Source organism: Microcaecilia unicolor, chromosome 5 (assembly GCF_901765095.1).
Source record: "Microcaecilia unicolor chromosome 5, aMicUni1.1, whole genome shotgun sequence".
NCBI classification, from domain to species: Eukaryota; Metazoa; Chordata; class Amphibia; order Gymnophiona; family Siphonopidae; genus Microcaecilia; species Microcaecilia unicolor.
The window spans coordinates 269,808,414-269,829,105 of record NC_044035.1 but is presented as its reverse complement, the minus strand read 5'-3'; the positions used below and the strand labels follow the sequence as shown (position 1 = coordinate 269,829,105).

General features: G+C 44.0%; 1 protein-coding gene across 4 annotated transcripts in view; it reads right to left on the bottom strand.

Moving 5' to 3' along the window:
- CD96 (CD96 molecule) overlaps positions 1–20,692 on the bottom strand; it is a 70,399-nt gene that overhangs the window by 20,077 nt on the left and 29,630 nt on the right. For all 4 annotated transcript variants that reach the window (XM_030204186.1, XM_030204190.1, XM_030204189.1 and 1 more), the window contains exons 6-8: positions 17,805–17,895; positions 8,277–8,456; positions 5,426–5,482 (exon numbers count right to left, since the gene is read on the bottom strand). In XM_030204186.1, the coding sequence (XP_030060046.1) occupies positions 5,426–5,482; positions 8,277–8,456; positions 17,805–17,895 (328 nt within the window). The remainder of the gene's footprint in view (positions 1–5,425; positions 5,483–8,276; positions 8,457–17,804; positions 17,896–20,692) is intronic.

Sequence of the window (20,692 nt, the reverse complement as noted above, 5' to 3'; positions counted from 1 at the left end):
AAAAAGATAGATGCACTGAGCACAACAATGTCTAGCAAAATAGCCATTTTTGAAACAAAAAGATAAGATTTTTTCTGTTTTGAAAATGGTCATGTTTGCTACCCCCCCCCCCCCCCCCCCCCCAGGTTAAAAAATCCTTGGGTTACATAAGGGAAGCTTTCCAATAAAAAACAAAAAAACCACAAACACACATAGGCAATTATATATTTAGGAAGGATAGAGAGGGTCGTAAAGGTGGCGGAGTAGCTCTGTATGTGAGGAATGATATCACTGCGACTGAAATGACAGGGACCTGGGGAAAGGAAGAAGCGATATGGATCACCTTAAAAAGAGATGATAGAACCTCTGTCCACGTGGGTGTTGTCTACAGACCTCCGACACAATTGGAGGAATTAGATAAAGACCTGATCAAAAGTTGGGAAGCAAGAGAGAGGTGCTGCTGCTGGGAGATTTCAATCTGCCGGATGTAGATTGGAAGGTTCCATCTGTGGAATCGGAAAGAAGTAGAGGGATCGTGGATGCTTTCCAAAGTGTTTTGCTCAGACAAATGGTGATGGAACCCACGAGGGAGGGAGCGACACTGGATCTGGTGCTCACTAATGGGGATAGCGTGTCAAATATCTGAGTGGGTGCCCACCTGGGCAGCAGTGACCATCAAACGGTTTGTTTTGATATAACAGCTAAAGTGGAGAGCGGCCACTCAAAACTCAAAGTCCTGGATTTCAAGCGTGCTGACTTTAGTAAAATGGGGGAATACCTGAGGAAGGAGATGATGGGCTGGGAGGAAGTAGGAGAAGTGGAAGGACAGTGGTCCAGGCTGAAAGAAGCTATAAATAGGGCCACGAACCTTTATGTAAGGAAAGTAAATAAAAGCAAGAGAAAAAGGAAACCGATATGGTTCTCCAAGCAAGTGGTTGAGAAAATAAAGGCTAAAGAGTTGGCATTCCAGAAATACAGAAAAACTCAAGAAAAGGAACACATGGAGGAATACCGGATGAAACTGAAAGTAGCCAAGAGAGAGATATGACTGGTAAAAGCGCAAGCGGAAGAACAAATGGCTAGAAATGTAAGGAGGGGTGACAAAAATTTCTTCAGGTATATTAGTGAAAGGAGAATGACTAAAAAGGGAATTGTGAGACTAAAAGATACTGCGAACCGCTATGTGGAAAATGATGAAGAAAAAGCAAATTTGCTAAATAGATACTTTTGTTCTGTTTTCACAGAAGAAAATCCTGGAGAAGGACCGCGATGGACTGGAAATAGTACAATTGAGAATGAAGTGGATAGAGCACCGTTCACGGAAGAAAGTGGGTATCAACAACTTGAAAAGCTAAAGGTTGACAAAGCCATGGGACCGGACGGGATCCACCCCAGGATATTGAGGGAGCTCAGAGAGGTTTTGGCGGGTCCTCTTAAAGATTTGTTTAATATATCCTTGCAGACGGGAAAGGTTCTGAGGGATTGGAGAACGGCAGAGGTGGTCCCTCTTCACAAAAGTGGTGATAGGGAAGAAGCTGGAAACTACAGGCCGGTAAGCCTCACTTCGGTTATTGGAAAAGTAATGGAAGCGATGCTGAAGGAAAGGATAGTGAATTTCCTGGAAGCCAATAAGTTGCAAGATCCGAGACAACATGGTTTTACGAAAGGGAAATCGTGCCAAACGAATCTCATTGATTGCGTGACAGGAGAATTGAATCAGGGACGAGCTATGGACGTAATCTACTTAGATTTCAGCAAAGCTTTTGACACGGTTCCCCACAGGAGGCTCTTAAATAAACTGGACAGGCTGAAGATAGGACCTGACATGGTGAACTGGATTAGGAACTGGTTGACAGACAGACGCCAGAGGGTGGTGGTGAATGGAATTCGCTCGGAGGAAGGAAAGGTGAGTAGTGGAGTGCCTCAGGGATCGGTGCTGGGGCCGATTCTGTTCAATATATTTGTGAGTGACATTGCCGAAGGGTTAGAAGGTAAAGTTTGCCTATTTGCGGATGATACTAAGATCTGTAACAGAGTGGACACCCGGGAGGGAGTGGAAAACATGAAAAAGGATCTGAGGAAGCTAGAAGAATGGTCTAAGGTTTGGCAATTAAAATTCAATGTGAAGAAATGCAAAGTGATGCACTTAGGGAATAGAAATCCACGGGAGACGTATGTGTTAGGCGGGGAGAGTCTGATAGGTACGGGCGGAGAGAGGGATCTTGGGGTGATAGTATCTGAGAATTTGAAGGCGACGAAACAGTGTGACAAGGCGGTGGCCGTAGCTAGAAGGTTGTTAGGCTGTATAGAGAGAGGTGTGACCAGCAGAAGAAAGGGGGTGTTGATGCCCCTGTATAAGTCATTGGTGAGGCCCCACCTGGAGTATTGTGTTCAGTTTTGGAGGCCGTATCTTGTTAAGGATGTAAAAAGAATTGAAGCGGTGCAAAGAAAAGCTACAAGAATGGTATGGGATTTGCGTTACAAGACGTATGAGGAGAGACTTGCTGAACTAAACATGTATACTCTGGAGGAAAGGAGAAACAGAGGTGATATGATACAGACATTCAAATATTTGAAAGGTATTAATCCGCAAACGAACCTTTTCCAGAGATGGGAAGATGGTAGAACGAGAGGACATGAAATGAGATTGAAGGGGGGCAGACTCAAGAAAAATGTCAGGAAGTATTTTTTCACGGAGAGAGTAGTGGATGCTTGGAATGCCCTCCCGCGGGAGGTGGTGGAAATGAAAACGGTAACAGAATTCAAACATGCATGGGATAAGCATAAAGGAATCCTGTGCCGAAGGAATGGATCCTCAGGAGCTTAGTCAAGATCGGGAGGCGGGGCTGGTGGTTGGGAGGTGGGGATAGTGCTGGGCAGACTTATACGGTCTGTGCCAGAGCCAGTGGTGGGAAGCGGGACTGGTGGTTGGGAGGCGAGGATAGTGCTGGGCAGACTTATACGGTCTGTGCCCTGAAGAGCACAGGTACAAATCAAAGTAGGGTATACACAAAAAGTAGCAAATATGAGTTATCTTGTTGGGCAGATTGGATGGACCGTGCAGGTCTTTTTCTGCCGTCATCTACTATGTTACTATGTTATAAACCTCACAAGTTTGCTATTGTTTTCAATAGAGTCTGTGCATGTTTGAAGTCACACAATATGGCAGCTGCATGGGGATACAGCTTCAACTTTTTGACGTCATGTCATCTGTCATAAAACCTCCTTGGGCATGCCAATGTCAACTTATGCTAATATTCTATAATAGCATCTTGCTGCCCAGATGTCATTATAGAATCAGTGCTCAGCGTGTGGCATCAAGGCACCTACAATTCAGTGTCCAGTTATACAATTGCCTGCTTAGAGTGAGGAACTCCATCCTACTAAATTTTCAAAGATCCCAATTTAGGAGCATGACTTTCAAAGCTAGGAACATAAATCCTTTGAATATCAGGCCTTCAGTTGTAATTAAGCCACAAGTCCCATTTTCAGTTGGCATTTCCTGGCTAGACAGCCAGTACGGTAAATCAAAAGAGGAGAACATTTGAATACAGAAATTCAGCATAGTATAAGCCCTTAGTTTTACACTGGTTCAGAGCACTGATGTGCAAATAATTTGCAACTAAATGGGAACAAGCCTGGTGTGAGTTTGACAGACCTTTCTTATTTTACCCAGATCTGCTGGAAAAATCTGTCAAATTATTCCTTGGCTGACATGGATGAAAAGTGAAAAATAATGTGAAATGAGTATGAAAAATCTTAATGCAGATCAAACAACCAAATAAAAGGAAGTTCTTAGTTTTCAGATGTTAGCTCAAGAAGGGTCAATTCAGTGGAACTCTTCCCGGACTCATTGAATGAACCTACAGTATGATGAAAAAGCTCCCAGTATCTTAGATGAGATCATTGCATTGGTATCATGTGATCAAAAGCCCACTTTCAAATTTACTACTACTACTTATCATTTCTATAGCGCTACTAGACGTACGCAGCGCTGTACACTTGAACATGAAGAGACAGTCCCTGCTCGACAGAGCTTACAATCTAATTAGCACAGACAAACAGGACAAACAAGAGATAAGGGAATATTAAAGTCAGGATGATAAAATAAGGGTTCTGAACAAGTGAACAAGAGTTAGGAGTTAAAAGCAGCATCAAAAAGGTGGGCTTTTAGCTTAGATTTGAAGACGGCCAGAGATGGAGCTTGACAGGCCGGCTCAGGAAGTCTATTCCAGGCATAAGGTGCAGCAAGATAAAAGGAATGGAGTCTGGAGTTAGCAGTGGAGGAGAAGGGTGCAGATAAGAGAGATTTATCCAGTGAACAGAGTTCCTGGGGAGGAATGTAGGGAGAGATGAGAGTGGAGAGGTACTGAGGAGCTGCAGAGTGAATGCACTTATAGGTCAATAAGAGGAGTTTGAACTGTATGCGGAAACAGATAGGAAGCCAGTGAAGTGACTTGAGGAGAGGGCTAATATGAGCATAACGACACTGGCAGAATATTAGTCGTGCAGCAGAAGTTTGAACAGATTGAAGAGGAGAGAGATGGCATTGTTAAATGCAGGCTTCACAGTACACTATTGAACAAATGAAAATAGATATGGTGATGCTATTCACAAATAAGTATCTCTAACGTCAATTGTACCAATTTTCTAGTTCTTGCTTCCTAATAATATCCCTTTTATTTGCTAGAGGCCCCTATGTGGTAGCATTAGGGAAATGTACTATCATTTTGATTTAGGTGGTCAACATCAATGGTGTTGATGAGTTAACCAGCACTGAATCTGATTTCATCAGAACAAGATTCCAAGAAACCAAACAAAAATGATGCCACAATCCAGTAAGAAGGTCAGTACGATATGTTTATGTTTAATGTCACTAGCTCAATTGAAGCACCCTTTGATGCACTGGAAATGATTATGGAAAGGTCCATCTTGCTATATTGAGTGTGCTAGTGTGCTAGAATTCAGTGATGAATACGCTTGTATGTTTTAGTCGGATCCAAATTTACACCCAATTTGCATGCACAATTTAATTGACAAGCCAATTAGCACTAATAATTGGGCGCTAACAATCAATTATTGGCACTATTTGGCACCAATCTGAATTTACGCATGCATCTTTGTAATCAGTATTCTATAAAGATGCATGCGTCCATTTTTACGCACAGATTCAAAAATGGGGCATAGTCGTGTGGGGGTTGGGATGTTCCTACAATCTGTGTGCAATGTGATGGAATAAGAGAGATCTGCACCTAATTTAAGCACAAGAATTTATACCAGGTTTCAGTTGGTGTAAATCCTCACATCTAAAATTGTGCGTGGATCCTGGCACTAAGCGCTATTTTATAAACAGCTCCCAACTTTGAGTGTCATTTATAGAATTCAGTCCTTAATGTTGCATTGTGATACCAGCATAAACAGACAGAATTATTGAACAGCACTGTACCTTTATTAATTGATGTGATGGACAATGGGGAAGATGATGTTACTTCATTTTCCTGGTCTATGAATAACCAAAATAAGAGACAGATGACACACAAGTTACAGTAGCTATTTAGGTAATAGTCTCCAGCAGCTCTAATAGGGATTCTCAACCTAGTCCTTGGGACACACTCAGCCAGTGAGGTTTTCAGAATATCCACAATGAATATGCATGAGATAAATTTGCGCGCACTACTTCCAATGAATGTGAATTTGCCTCATGCATACTCATTGTGGTACTGGCTAAGTGTGTCCTGATGACTGGGTTGAGAACCTCTGCTCTAGATTAAGTGGGAATAAGGGGTGCAGAATCAAACTGGAGAGGTGTATATTCACACTAACTCTGTCCAACTACCAAGGCTTCTATTGTATAAAACACAGAATTTTGCAAAATGAATGCAGATATTTTTTCATGACATGTATTTTTTTATAGATTAAAATATGTAACCACCATAGTCTTTTCTGTAGATGGGACCTCACCTCTAGCTAGTTCTTTTTAGGGCTGTACCGAATATTCGCATTTGATTCAATTTGGCCCTGAGTACATTATTCGTATGTGGCCGAATAGTGATTTAAATTCAAATATTAATAATCTGGGACTCTACTTTGCAAATCCTACAGAAATAAACATGAACTCTGATTTCATGTTGCTTCTTTTATTATTTATGTTAAAGTTCAATGCCAATTATTCGTATTTGGTATTTGTATTTGGCCAAATAATATTTTTCATTATTCGTCTTTGATCGAATAGTAAAATATACTATTTGGTACAGCTCTAGTTCTCTTGTTGATTCATTTAAGATTATCTCAGTTTATAGAGGCTCCAGGACTACCATAACTCCGTCTGATACACCACTCGGGAAAAACTTTGCTTGAACAAATCTTTTAGTGAGACTGACAAAATAATTTACTAGCTTTACACTGGTAAAATGCAAAGAGATTCTCAGGTTTCAGTTCAAGACTGAAAATCCTGCAACCAGCTGGCAATGATAACACAATGAGCTCGCACTATAGGTCAATTGCTGCTATAATAAATCAAGACAACATTCATTTAGACAGCTATCTTCGGACCATCAGAGGCGGTACTCCGCGACTATACAGTGGTGCAGTAGTAATTTCCACCTTTCTTGTCATTGGTCCATTTTTTGAAAGAAACATTTCAATAGTACTTCAAAGATTCTTGAAATTGCAATATGTCTGTACTTATCTTAAACAGTGATTTTAGGGGACTTAGAGGGGCATAATTGAACAAAAACGTCTATCTCCATGGGCGTTTATCTCCGAGAACGGGTCCGTGAAGGGGCGGACCGAACCGTATTTTCGAAAAAAATAGACGCCCATGTTTTATTCGACAATTTGTGAGCTGGGCGTTTTTGTTTTTCAGTGATAATGGAAAATGAAAGCGCCCAGCTCAAAAAACGAATAAATCCAAGGCATTTGTTCGTGGGAGAGGCCAGGAGTCGTAGTGCACTGGTCCCCGTCACATGCCAGGACACCAACCGGGCACCCTAGGGGGCACTTTTACAAAAACAAATAAAAAGGTAAAAGAGCTCCCAGGTGCATAGCACCCTTCCCTTGGGTGTTGAGCCCCCCAAATCCCCCTCAAAACCCACCGCCCACAAGTCTACACCATTACTATAGCCCTAAGGGGTGAAGGGGGGCACCTACATGTGGGTACAGTGGGTTTGGGGGGGGGGGTTTGGAGGGCTCCCATTTACCAGCACAAGTGTAACAGGTGGAGGGGGGATGGGCCTGGGTCCACCTGCCTGAAGTCCACTGCACCCCCTAATAACTGCTCCAGTGACCTGCATACTGATGCCAGGGAGGTGGGTATGACATTTGAGGGTGAAAATAAAAAGTTGTGAAACGGCATATTTTGTGGTGGGAGGGGGTTTGTGACCACTGTGGGAGTCAGGGGAGGTCATCCCCGATTCCCTCCAGTGGTCATCTGGTCATTTAGGGCACTTTTTGGGGCCTTATTCGTGGAAAAACAGGGTCCAGGAAAAGTGCCCTAAATTCTCGCTAAAAACGCATATTTTTCTTCCATTATCGGCGAAAGGCGCCCATCTCTGATCGTCCGATAACCACGCCCCAGTTCCGCCTTCACCACACCTTCGACACGCCCCCATCAACCTTGTCCGCATCCGCGATGGAGTGCAGTTGAAAACGTCCAAATTCGGCTTTCGATTATACCGCTTTATTCCTTTTTGTGAGATAAACGTCTATCTCCCGATTTGGGTCGCAATATAGGCGTTTTTCTTTTTCAATTATATGCTGGTTAGAATCCATGTATGATTCACATGGGTCTATATACCGACATGTGTTTTGCTTCAGCTTTTTCAAGGCAAGCCCCTTTTAGTCTCCAGGCTGAGTACTTAATTCTTCACCCCTTACACCTAAGTACTTGGTCTGGAGACTAAAAGGAGCTTGCCTTGAAAAAGCTGAAACGAAACACATGTCGGTATATAGCCCCTTGTGAACTGTACATGGATTTTAAGTCCCCTAAAACCACTATTTAAGATAAGTACAGACATATTGCAATTTCAAGAATCTTTGAGGTACTTTTGAAATGTTTCTTTAAAAAAAATGGACCGATGACGAGAAAGGTGGAAATGACTACTGCACCACTGTATAGCAGCGGAGTACCGCCTCTGATGGCCCGAAGATACCTTTTTTTATGAATGTTTTCTTGCTTTATTATAGCAGCTATTGACCTATAGTTTGAGCTCTAAGTATTAATAATTGAAGCTTTTCTAAAAAAAATATATATATTAAATAGTGGACATTTTTGACTAATGAAAAATACAATTACATACATAGAGGAATGCTTATCCTTTTTGAAGAAATATGCTGTGTTTCATTTCCAAGTACTGAAAAGAAAACTGTGCACCAGACAGTCTGATTCCTGGTTAGCAGGTTGCTACTCAGCATCATCACCGACATTAGCTCAAAGAAGCCATTTGCATCCTTCATCTCCTTAGTGGCAATGGAGACCACTAGCAAAGAAAAAAAAGCACATTATCAAGACAGTGAACACATGGAAGGGATGGGGGTGATTTCATAAGGTGGTATTTATACGAAAAGTCCAAAAATGTGCCTATTTTATGGCTGCTTTATATCGGTTTCCTAGTTTTCTGAGGTTCTTTCAAGAAGGGTAAATTCAGTGGAACTCTTCCATTTTTCCCGACTCATCGAATTAACCTATGGTGAAAAAGCTCTCAGTATCTTAGGGGTCCTTTTACTAAGGTGTGCAGAAAAATGGCCTGTGCTTGTGTAGATGCGTGTATTAGACGCATGCAGGTCCATTTTTTCAGCGCGTGTGCAAAAAAGGCCTTTTTTTGCAGGAAATGGAAGTGCGGCAAAATAAAAATTGGTGCATGTCCATTTTGGGCCTGAGACCTTACCACCAGCTATTGACCTAGCAATAAGATCTCACACGTTAACTGGGCTGTAATGGTCTATGCGTGTACAATGCCGATTACCGCCTGGTTAGCGCTGCGTGCCAGAAAATTTCCAGTGCGCTTAGTGGACATGTGTAAAATATGAAATAACCATCCAGGCCACTCAGTAGCCAGGTGCTAGTTAAAATTTGACGAGCATAGGATGCTCATACGCACCTACGCGGCTTAGTCAAAGGGCCTCTCAGTGAGCTGAGATCATTACTTTGGTCATTATTGACTAAGTATCATGTGATTAAGAGTCCATATTCAAATTTATTTGTAAATTCAGGCTTCACAGTGCACGCTTGTTAACATGGCCACCTATGTGCCTTTATGAACAGGCATCCAAAAGCAGCCCCAGCAGAAGAGAAACCCTTTCAGTCACAAGTCACCTAAATTTAAACACTTTTTATGGGCTTAAATTTATAGAATATTGTTATGCATGCGGGTAAGTGTACACGCATGTAAATAGGAGCAATGCGTCTAAGCGTTAATCTATAATTATGCATGTAAATGTCACAGAGAGTCGTTCACAGGGAAGGGGCATAGCTAAGACATGGGGGAGGGTCTGACATTTACACAGGCAACTTACATAATACCGTAAGTTACATGCATAACTGTTGCATTTAGACGTTAACACTTACACATGCCATAGAGTTGTGGTAATGTTAGTACCAAGGAAAAAAAGGGGAAAAGTCAAACACTTCCACAAACCACAACAGGAAAGTGAAAACATGGGAGAGACCCAAACAGAATATGTTCCAGGAAAAAACTGAGTGCCAATTTATTCTCAAATGTACAAATACACAGTCCCAAATAAGGATGGATCCAACATGGGCCATGTTTCGGCTCTCAAACCTTCGTCAGGAGTCCTCTGTTGTATGGTATATAAACTATGCCCTAATTGGGCTAATATTATGGCCAGTCCTCTTCTCCAGCCCGGCCAGGTTGCTGGCTGATCTGCAAGGCTTTGTTCTGTTTCTGTGAGTCTGACATCCTGCAAATGTAGCTACGTAGCTACGCCCTGCCCCAAAGGGTACAGCTGGTAATGTCATTATAAATGGATGTGCCAGGCATAACAAGATGCAGAATTTAAAACTGCAATCCTGGAGATTTAAGTTCCCTCCTAAAGGATTACTTTAAATGTAGTCCAATCCTGTGTTTTTCCTTGGTTTAGCGAGACATGGCGTGAGGTTAGAATTAGGTATTAGTTGTTGTTCACATCACTACCTCTGACTTTGAACAGTTATTTATATGATTGATGGCTGTTTTATTTTTGTTTAGTGATATCATGCCACGATGCAGTCTAAGCATTGGAAGTGGTGTCCTGAAATGATGTGACATTAGTCTGGATGATTCTAGGGTGGAGTTCTTTTCCATTAATCACAATGGGGCCCTTTTACTAACGGCTTGCCACCCATTGCTGCGGGGCAACTGCTGGCCCAACATGGCCATCGATGGTAGTTCCACCTGGAGCGCAAGCCACTTCCGGCACTACGGAAAATAATTTATAGCACGGCGCTAACCCAGCAGTAATTGGGCAGTGCCACACACTACACGATTCCCGCCAGGTTACTGTGGGAGCACTTACCGCCACCTCAATGGGTGGCGGTAAGTGCTTCCCTCCCCTCACATGGCTACGCGGTAAAAATAATCTTAACCGCTTGGCTAAGTCTTTTTTAGGTGCTTTTTATCCGCTGCAGTAAAAAGGGCCCTGGCATGCATCAAAACAGTCCTTTTTACCGCAACTTGGTAAAAGGACCCCAAACGATATGATATTTTGGGTTATTTCATATCAGATTGCAATTTGAGCAATTTATAAATGAAGAAGTGGTATGTGATTTCCACTGGTCTACTTTGTTGATTCAAAGAGCAGATTGCACAGTATTTGTGGTTGAAAGGCTAAACACTGATGCATTATTCAGGCACAGAAGAGGCTGCATCTCTTCTGAGAGACAAGGAGCAGATTACAGTGAAGCTGGTTCTTTAATGTCACTGCTAGAGTACTTAGCATGGCAGGTCTTTTAGGTTACAATAATACAGGAAGCACCATCTGTTTTCTTGCCACATGGGGGTAACTAGGCCAAGCTACAGTGTACACACAGGGCTCAGAACACTGCCTGAACATAAGGCTTCCTCCTGGGTGTAGCCGAGGACCAGTGGGTAACAAATTTGTGTCTAGTTTCAGGATGAGTCTGATGTTCTATGGTTTCCAGGGTATTTCTGAGAAAATTACTTGTTTGCTGTAATTTATGTGGTATTCGTGCAATTCTAAACCCAGGAGGGAAAGCCGTCATATTTGAACTGCTCTTAGTGACGCCTTGTTGTTTGTGTATAAGACACTGGAGAAGTGTGTGTGAGGTGTGGTAGGAGTGTGTGTCCTTGTGGTGGGTGGACAAGGGAGTCAGATTGTTTGTGCAGTAGTTTTGAAAGCACTAATGTTAGCAAATTAAATAAAAGGAATATTAGGTTTTCCTCCCCCCAATGGTCATAGCAATTCATGTGTATCTGCGTGTGAGTGAGAGAGTGTGTGTGTTTGTGCAAGAGAAAGAGAGTGTGTAATTGAATAAAAGAGACAGTGTGTATCTGTGTGTGTGAGAGAAAGAAAGAAAGAAAGAAAGAAAGAAAGAAAGAAAGAAAGAAAGAAAGAAAGAAAGAAAGAAAGAAAGAAAGAAAGAAAGAAAGAAAGAAAGAAAGGGTGTACACAGAACACATCCCAGAGGGTTCAGTGTATTTGATTCTAGCTAATGTTTGCTATATAAACTGCTATAAGCACTTTCTAATTTGCTGTTTGTTTGTAGAGTTACCTATACAATGTTGTTTACTGTACAACATTGGCACTATTTCCCTTTTGATGGCAATAAAAATAATTTTTCAAAAAGAAAAAAGAAAGGGTGTGTCTATGTGTGTGTGAGTGAGTGAGTGAGCGAGTGAAAGAGAGAGAGAGAGGGGTGTGTGTACCTGTGAGTGAGAGAGAGAGAGAGAGTGTCTGCGAGTGTGAGAGAGAGTGTTTGCGAGTGAGAAAGAGAGAGTGTCTGCGAGTGAGAGAGAGTGTTTGCAAGTAAGAGAGAGAATGTCTGCGAGTGAAAGAGAGAGAGTGTTTCCAAGTGAGAGAGAGTGTCTGCGAGTGAGAGAGTGTGTCTGCGAGTGAGAGAGAGAGAGAGAGAGTGAGAGTGCTAGTGAGAGAGAGAGAGTGTCTGCGAGTGAGAGAGAGAGAGAGAGAGTGTGTGTGCGTGAGAGAGACAGCATGTATGAGTTAAAGAAAGGGTGTGTTTCTATGTGTGTGTGAGTGAGTTAGTGAAGGAGAGTGTATTTGTGTGAGCAAGAGTGTGAGTGAGAGAGTGTCTGCGAGTGAGAGAGATAGTGCCTGTGAGTGCGAGAGAGAGTGTCTGCAAGTGAGAGAGAGAGTGTGAGTGATTGTATGTGTGTGTGTGAGAGAGACAGCCTATATGAGTTAAAGAAAGGGTGTGTTTCTATGTGTGTGTGAGTGAGTGAGACTGTGTTGGTGTGAGTGAGAAAGAGACAGAACGAGAGTGCGAGTGAGAGAGAGTGCGAGTGAGAGAGAGAGTGTCTGTGAGTGAGAGAATGTCTGTGAGTGAGAGAGAGAGAGTGTGTAAGTGTTTGTATGTGTTTGTGTGCATGAGAGAGAGACAGCGTGTATGAGTTAAAGAAAGGGTGTGTTTCTATGTGTGTGTGAGTGAGTGAAAGAGAGTGTGTTTGTGTGAGTGAGAGACAGTGCGAGTGAGAGAGAGTGTCTGCGAGTGAGAGAGTGCGAGTGAGAGAGAGAGTATCTGTGAGTGAGAGAGAGAGTGTGAGTGTTTGTATGTGTGTGCTTGAGAGAGACAGCATATATGAGTTAAAGAAAGGGTGTGCTTCAATGTGTGTGTGAGTGAGTGAAGGAGAGTGTGTTTGTGTGAGTGAGAGAGACAGAGAGAGAGACACAGTGCGAATGAGAGAGAGAGAGACAGTGTCTGCGAGTGAGAGAGAGAGTGTGCGTGAGTGTATGTGTGTGTGTGCGTGAGAGAGACAGTGTGTATGAGTTAAAGAAAGGGTGTGTTTCTGTGTGTGTGTGTGTGAGTGAGAGAGAGTGCAAGTGAGAGATAGAGAAAGAGAGTGTCTGCAAGTGAGAGACTGTGTGTCTGCGAGTGAGAGAGTGTGTGTCTGCAAGTGAGAGAGAGTGTCTGCGAGTGAGAGAGTGTGTTGTCTGTGTGTGAGAGAATATCTGTGAGTGAGAGAGTGTGTGAGTGTTTGTATGTGTGTATGTGCGTGAGAGAGATAGCGTGTATGAGTTAACGAAAGGGTGTGTTTCTATGTGTGTGTGAGTGAGTGAAAGAGAGTGTGTTTGTGTGAGTGAGAGAGCATGCGAGTGAGAGAGAGAGAGTGTCTGCGAGTGAGAGAGTGTCTGTGAGTGAGAGAGAGAGAGAGTGTGTGTAAGTGTTTGTATGTGTGTGTGTGCGTGAGAGAGACAGCGTGTATGAGTTAAAGAAAGGGTGTGTTTCTATGTTTGTGTGAGTGAGTGAGAGAGAGATAGACAGAGAGTGCGAATGAGAGAGAGAGTGTCTGTGAGTGAGAGAGTGTGTGTGAGTGTATGTGTGTGTGTGCGTGAGCGAGACAGTGTGTATGAGTTAAGGAAAGGGTGTGTTTCTTTGTGTGTGTGAGTGAGTGAGTGAGTGAGTGAAAGAGTGTGTTTGTGTGAGTGAGAGAGAGAGAGTGCAAGTGAGAGAGAAAGAGTGTCTGCAAGTGAGAGAGAGTGTGTCAGCGAGTAAGAGAGTGTATGCGAGTGACAGAGAGAGTGTCTGCGAGTGAGAGAGAAAGTGAATGTTTGTATGTGTGTGTGTGAGAGACAGCGTGTATGAGTTAAAGAAAGGGTGTGTTTCTGTGTGTGTGAGTGAGTGAAAGAGAGTGTGTTTGTGTGAGTGAGAGAGAGACAGAAAGTGTGAATGAGAGAGAAAGGGAGAGTGTCTGCGAGTGAGAGAGTGTGTGTCTGCGAGTGAGAGAGAGAGAGTGTGTGTCTGCAAGTGAGAGAGAGTGTCTGCGAGTGAGAGAGTGTGTGTGTGTGTGTGTGAGAGAGAGAGTGTGAGTTAGAGATAGAGAGAGAGCGTGTGAGTGTTTGTATGTGTGTGTGTGCGTGAGAGAGATAGCATGTATGAGTTAAAGAAAGGGTGTGTTTCTATGTGTGTGTGAGTGAGTGAAAGAGATTGTGTTTGTGTGAGTGAGAGAGAGTGCGAGTGAGAGAGAGAGTGTCTGTGAGTGAGAGAATGTCTGTGAGTGAGAGAGAGAGAGTGTGTAAGTGTTTGTATGTGTTTGTGTGCATGAGAGAGAGACAGCGTGTATGAGTTAAAGAAAGGGTGTGTTTCTATGTGTGTGTGAGTGAGTGAGTGAGTGAGTGAGAGAGAGATAGAGAGTGTGAATGAGAGAGAGAGTGTCTGTGATTGAGAGAGAGAGAGAGTGTGTGTGTGAGTGTATGTGTGTGTGTGCTTGCGTGAACGAGACAGTGTGTATGAGTTAAAGAAAGGGTGTGTTTCTACGTGTGTGTGAGTGAGTGAAAGAGTGTGTTTGTGGGAGTGAGAGAGTGGGAGTGAGAGAGAAAGAGCGTCTGCAAGTGAGAGAGTGTGTCAGCGAGTAAGAGAGTGTCTGCGAGTGAGAGAGAGTGTGTGAGTGTTTGTATGTGTGTGTGTGTGTGTGTGTGTGTGTGTGTGTGCATGAGAGACAGCGTGTATGAGTTAAAGAAAGGGTGTGTTTCTGTGTGTGAGTGAGTGAGTGAAAGAGAGTGTGTTTGTGTGAGTGAGAGAGAGACAGAAAGTGTAATGAGAGAGAAAGGGAGAGTGTCTGCGAGTGACAGAGAGAGTGTGTGTGTGTGTGTGAGTGTATGTGTGTGTGCACATGAGAGAGACAGTGTGTTTGAGTTAAAGAAATGGTGTGTTTTTATGTGTGTGTGTGCGTGAAAGAGAATGTGTTTGTGTGAGTGAGTGAGAAAGAGAGAGAGAGTGCTAGTGAGAGAAAGAGAGAGAGTGTCTGCGAGTGAGAGAGTGTGTGTGTCTGTGAGTGAGAGAGTGTGTGTGTCTGCGAGTGAGAGAGAGAGAGTGTGTGTCTGTGAGTGAGAGATAGAATGTCTGCAAGGGAGAGAGAGTGTGTGAGTGTTTCTATGTGTGTGTGAGTGAAAGAATGTGTTTGTGTGAGTGAGTGAGTGAGTGAGAGAGAGACAGTGTCTGCGAGTGAGAGAGAGTGTGTGTGCGTGTGTGTGCGTGAGAGAGACAGTGTGTATGAGTTAAAGAAAGGGTGTGTTTCTATGTGTTTGAGTGAGTGAAAGAGAGTGTGTGTCTGTCAGTGAGAGATAGAGAGAATGTCTGCGAGTGAGAGAGAGCGAGAGACTAGAGAGAGAATGTCTGCGAGTGAGAGAGAGCGAGAGACTAGAGAGAGAGAGAGTGTGTATGTGTGTGTGTGTGTGTGTGTGAGTGAAGGAAAAAGAGCGAGAGAGAGAGAGTGTGTGTGTGTGTGCGAGTGAAGGAAAGAGAGAGAGAGTGTGTGTGAATAAGAGAGAGAGAGAGTGTATGTATGTGAGTGTGTGTGTGTGCGTGAGAGAGAGACAGCGTGTATGAGTTTAAAAAAGGGTGTGTTTCTACGTGTGTGAGTGAGTGAGTGAAAGAGAGTGTGTTTGTGTGAGTGAGAGAGAGAGAGAGTATGTGTGTGTGTGTGTGCGTGCACACGCACGTGTGTTTGTGTGAAAGAGAACATTATGAGTGAAAGAAAGAAAAGGTCTGTGTATGTGTGTGAGTGAAAGTGTGACAATGTGTGAAAGCTTGTGAAGAAGAGAAAAGAGTGTGTGTCTTTGTGAGTGAAAGAGAGAAAGAGGGACTGTGTGTCTGTGTTTGTGCATGTATGCGAAAGAGAGAGAGAGAGAGAGAGTTTGTCAAGCAGGGGAAGGCCTCTCTATCCCAACATTCCATGTTACTTCAATGCACAAATGTTTCTTATGCTAGTTCTCTATATAGTTCAAGAGATGACGGCTATGCAGTGGCGTACAAAGGGGTGGGGGCGGTCCGCCCCGGGTGCACGCCGCTGGGGGGGGGGGGTGCTGTGGTGCGCGCCTGTTGCCCTGTCTCCGAGTTCGCAATTCGCATGTGTTCACTGCTCCCTCTGAGTCTGCCCCGGAACAGGGGGGGGGGGCGCCTGGGGGGGGGGGGGGTCGCGCTGCACCCGGGGGGGGGGGGGGTGCATCGGCGATCCGCCCCGGGTGTCAGCTAGGGTCGGAACGCCACTGCGGCTATGAACGCTTTTTTCTGATCCTCATGACATGCACTTTTCAGCCTGCACTAACTGGGCTGATCTCCAAAATACCCACACATTCTGTGTCTGAAGATCAGGTTGTCAGGCAGATAAAAAGTAAATGAGCTTGTACTTTTTGCCGTCTCAAATGAAGGGATAAAGAATGTGCATAGGGAGCACATGTACATTTTTAAAAAATTGAGAGGATGCTTTTAAAAGGCATTTCTGTGGGTAAAACATGCAGAAATGCCTTTTTCTAAAATTGTTTTCCAGATATACTGGTAGAAGTTCATACAAAAGCTTGTATGTGCACATGTTTACTCACACTGAGGAGAGGGGTTCTAGGGGACAAAGTTTGGGCAGAGTTTTCATTTGCCCACATGCCTGTATGGGTCAAATATCAGCAGGTACAGCAAGCAGTTTTTGAAAATGACAGCCTCGGCATTTTAAAAAAGCCACGTATATTGCACATAGTGAGTGGCACTGAATATACACGGAGGCAGCTTAAAATCGAGGGGAGGAGAGAATCGCGAGGAGAGGGAGGGAGGGAGGAAGGGAAGGGGAGGGGATGGAAGGGAAGGGAAGGGGAGGGAATGGAAGGGAAGGGAAGGAGAGGGGAGAGGAGGGCAGAGGAGAATGGATGAGATGGGAGGACAGTAGAGGAGAGAATCGCAGGACACAGATGGCAGGGCAGGGAAAAGGAGAATCGCTGGACCTGGAGGGGAGGGGAGGGAAGACTTGCTGGACATGGAGGCATAGGCGCCGACTCCATGGGTGCTGTGGGTGCTCGAGCACCCCCAATATTTGACCTGCCCGAAGTCCCAGAATGGAAGTTCCCAGCCAGCCCGACCTGCGCTGCCCGCCCTCTTCTCCCAGTCCTTTGCCTGCTCCTCTCTCTCTCCTGCGTGCCGCCAAGAATTAAGTTCTTACCTTGGGGTCCGGCGGCAGCAGTGGGATAAACATAAAGGAATCCTATTCAGAAGGAATGGATCCTAAGGAGCTTAGCCAAGATTGGGTGGCTGAGCCGGTGGCGGGAGGCGGGGATAGTGCTGGGCAGACTTATACGGTCTGTGCCAGAGCCGGTGGTGGGAGGCGGGGCTGGTGGTTGGGAGGCAGGGATAGTGCTGGGCAGACTTACACCGTCTGTGCCCTGAAAAGGACAGGTACAAATCAAGGTAAGGTATACACAAAAAGTAGCACATATGAGTTTATCTTGTAGGGCAGACTGGATGGACCATGCAGGTCTTTTTCTGCTGTCATTTACTATGTTACTATGTATGTAGAATGGCTGCGAGGCAGGAACTCGCGCCACAACTGGCTGTTGACGTCCAGACTCCTGCGTCGCTCAAACTCCATCTTAACCAGCAGGGTGGCAGGAAGCGGGCAAGCGTGGAACTCGCACCACAACTCGCCTCCTAACGGTTCCCTTTAAAAACATAATCGCCATTACATGATAACCTTGCTAGCGCCCGTTTCATTTGTGTGAGAAACGGGCCTTTTTTCCTAGTATGCATATAATTCTCTCCCCCCAACAAAGCTATTGCCCTCTTTTACTGCAGCACCAAGATAGGTCTTAATGAAGCCTTTGAAAATGTACTCTCAAATGTTTAATAAAATTAAAATATATTAATATATTACCGCCTTGCTCAGGACGCAGCTGTTCTTCATTTCTGTACCAGAAAAGCCTTGGTCTGGGATAAGCTTTTCTTACAATGCAGCTCAAATTAACCTATAGGGGAATTTGGACAGGAGAGGAACTCCATGATATATCTGAGGACCAAAAAGGATAATTAACGTTTCTTTTCCTAATGACACTGAAACTAGTACCCAACAAGAACATTACAGGAAAATCACATGGATGGAATATATGATGCACCGAACCCATCTGGCCTCAAGATGTCACCATTGTCCCACACAGCACATGCTTATTTATGAGGGAAACCGAAACTTCAGGAATGGAGGCAGAGTGCAATGACTGTGCTTAACTTTAACTGTGTTGCTGTTGCAATGTCTCCTTAGATCAATCTATCTATTTATATGGGGGAGGTGGTGAAATATTCAGCAAGCAGCGATCAGCAGTTTTTTTGTCTGTTGCCGGCTTTATCCCTAGATATTCAATGCCAGATCATGTCCAGACACCAGCACTGAATACCTGGGCATACATGGCCAGATAACTCTTACACAGTTATGTGCAATATTCAGTATTTAACCACATAAAGATAGGACTGCGTTTTATGCAGTCCAATTTATGCAGTTACTTTATGCAGCAGGGGCCAGAGCCTAAAGTGTGTGTGTGGGGGGGGGGGGGGGGCACAATTTGGCCCACCACCCCGCCGCTCCCCCCTCCCGCCGCAATCCACATACTTTGGCTTGCGGTGGACCCCAACCCCCATCAGCTGAAGTGTTTCTCCATTGCTGCTCTCCTTACGTTGCTTGCCCTTCTTCCCCTCACGTTGTGCATGCTCGATTTTAATGAAATTGAACATTCACAAAGTGTTGTGAAGTGAATGCTCAGTTTCACTAAAACCGAACATGCACTTGACGAAAGGGAAGCAGGGCAGGCAATGTAAGGCAATCTCCACTCTTGTCTCTCCCTACGCCCCCCTCGGGTACTCCGTTCTGTGGATAAATCTCTCTTGTCTGTCCCCTTCTCCTCTACTGCTAATTCCAGACTCCGTTCCTTTTAACTCGCTGCACCTTACGCTTAGAATAGACTTCCCGAGCGTGTACGTCTAGCCCCGTCTTTGGCCATTTTCAAATCCAGGCTAAAAGCCCACCTCTTTAATGCTGTTTTTGACCCCTAACCACTACTCACTTGCCCTCTACCCTTTTATCCCCTCTTTAATTCCCTTACCTCTTAGTTGTTCTGTCTGTCTGTCCTGTTTAGATTGTGAGCTCTTTGAGCAGGGACTGTCTTTTCGTGTATGGTATACAGCGCTGCGTATGCCTTGTGGTGCTATAGAAGTGATAAGTAGTAGTAATAGTAGTAGAGAGCAGTGCTGGAGAAACGCTTCAGCTGGTGGAGGTAAGGGACCCCCACCAGCCAAACCGGGGGGCCCTAGATCCATTTTGGGGGCCCAGGCCCCTGTGACCCCCAGCTAAGCCACCATTATGCAGTTAAACATTGAAAATCAGTACTTAACTGCATAAGTGCCGACTCCGCCTCTGACCACCCACAAATTTGCCAGTTTCGGCTTAGATGCTAATCGTTCAGTGGAGCCATCCAGCTAAGAGTTGATATTATTTTACTTGGATTTGCTCACACCTGATGAATATCTGTGGTTAGTCTTGGACAAGTGAATTAATATTGACCAGAGGATTCATAGCCTGCCTATCACAAATCTAAGTGGGTCACAAAAATCATACATAATTGGAATTACAATAAAAATCCACAAAAACACTAACTCTGTCGTAAAGGCATATTTTAAAATAGCAAAGCCTGAGTGAACAAATGTGCTTTTGATCGATTTTTAAATACATTCTTAAAACCCGCAGCAAACAACTGTACGCTAAATACCCAGTGTACCTGAATGTAACTCACCTTGAGCTACTACTGAAAAAGGTGTGAGCTAAATCCAAAATAAATAAATGAAATATATATTCATTAACCCCCACATTCTATATGTGGCACCTTAACTTGTGTGCGCTAATTTGGCCACACAGCCAAATTGCACGCTCAACTTAATTAACAAGCTAATCAGTGCTGATAATTGGCAACAACCAATCAGCGGCACTAATTGGCTTTAATTAGAATGTACGCGCACAACTTTCTAGGCATATTCTACAAAACGGTGCGCATAAATTCTAATGTGTGCAGTTGAAAATGGGGCATGGCCATAAAAGGGGGCATGGCCACGGGTGTAGAATGCACGGGTTATGGGTGTTTTAAAAAACTATGCACACTATTATGGAATACACCTGATCTGCAACTAACTTAGGCATTGCTACACAGGAACCGTTAGCGCAGCTAAATACAAGAAGTCCTTAGTAAATGGACAAATAGCTGTTGAATGAAGTTTTATTTGTTTGGCTGCATCTCAAAAAAGATATAGCGGAATTAGAAAAGGTACAGAGAAGGGCGACAAAAATGATAAAGGGGATGGGACGACTTCCCTATGAGGAAAGGCTAAAGAGGCTAGGGCTCTTCAGCTTGGAGAAAAGATGGCTGAGGGGAGATATGATAGAGGTCTATAAAATAATGAGTGGAGTTGAACGGGTGTGAAGTGTCTGTTTACGCTTTTCAAAAATACTAGGACTAGGGGGGCATGTGATGAAGCTACAAAGTAGTACATTTAAAATGAATCAGAGAAAATCTTTCTTCACTCAACATGTAATTAAACTTTGGAATTTGTTGCCAGAGAATGTGGTAAAGGCGGTTAGCTTAGCAGAGTTTAAAAAAGGTTTGGACGGCTTCCTAAAGAAAAAGTCCATAGACCATTATTAAATGGACTTGGGGAAAATCCACTGTTTCTGGGATAAGCAGTATAGAATGTTTTGCACTTTTTTTGGATCTTGCCAGGTATTTG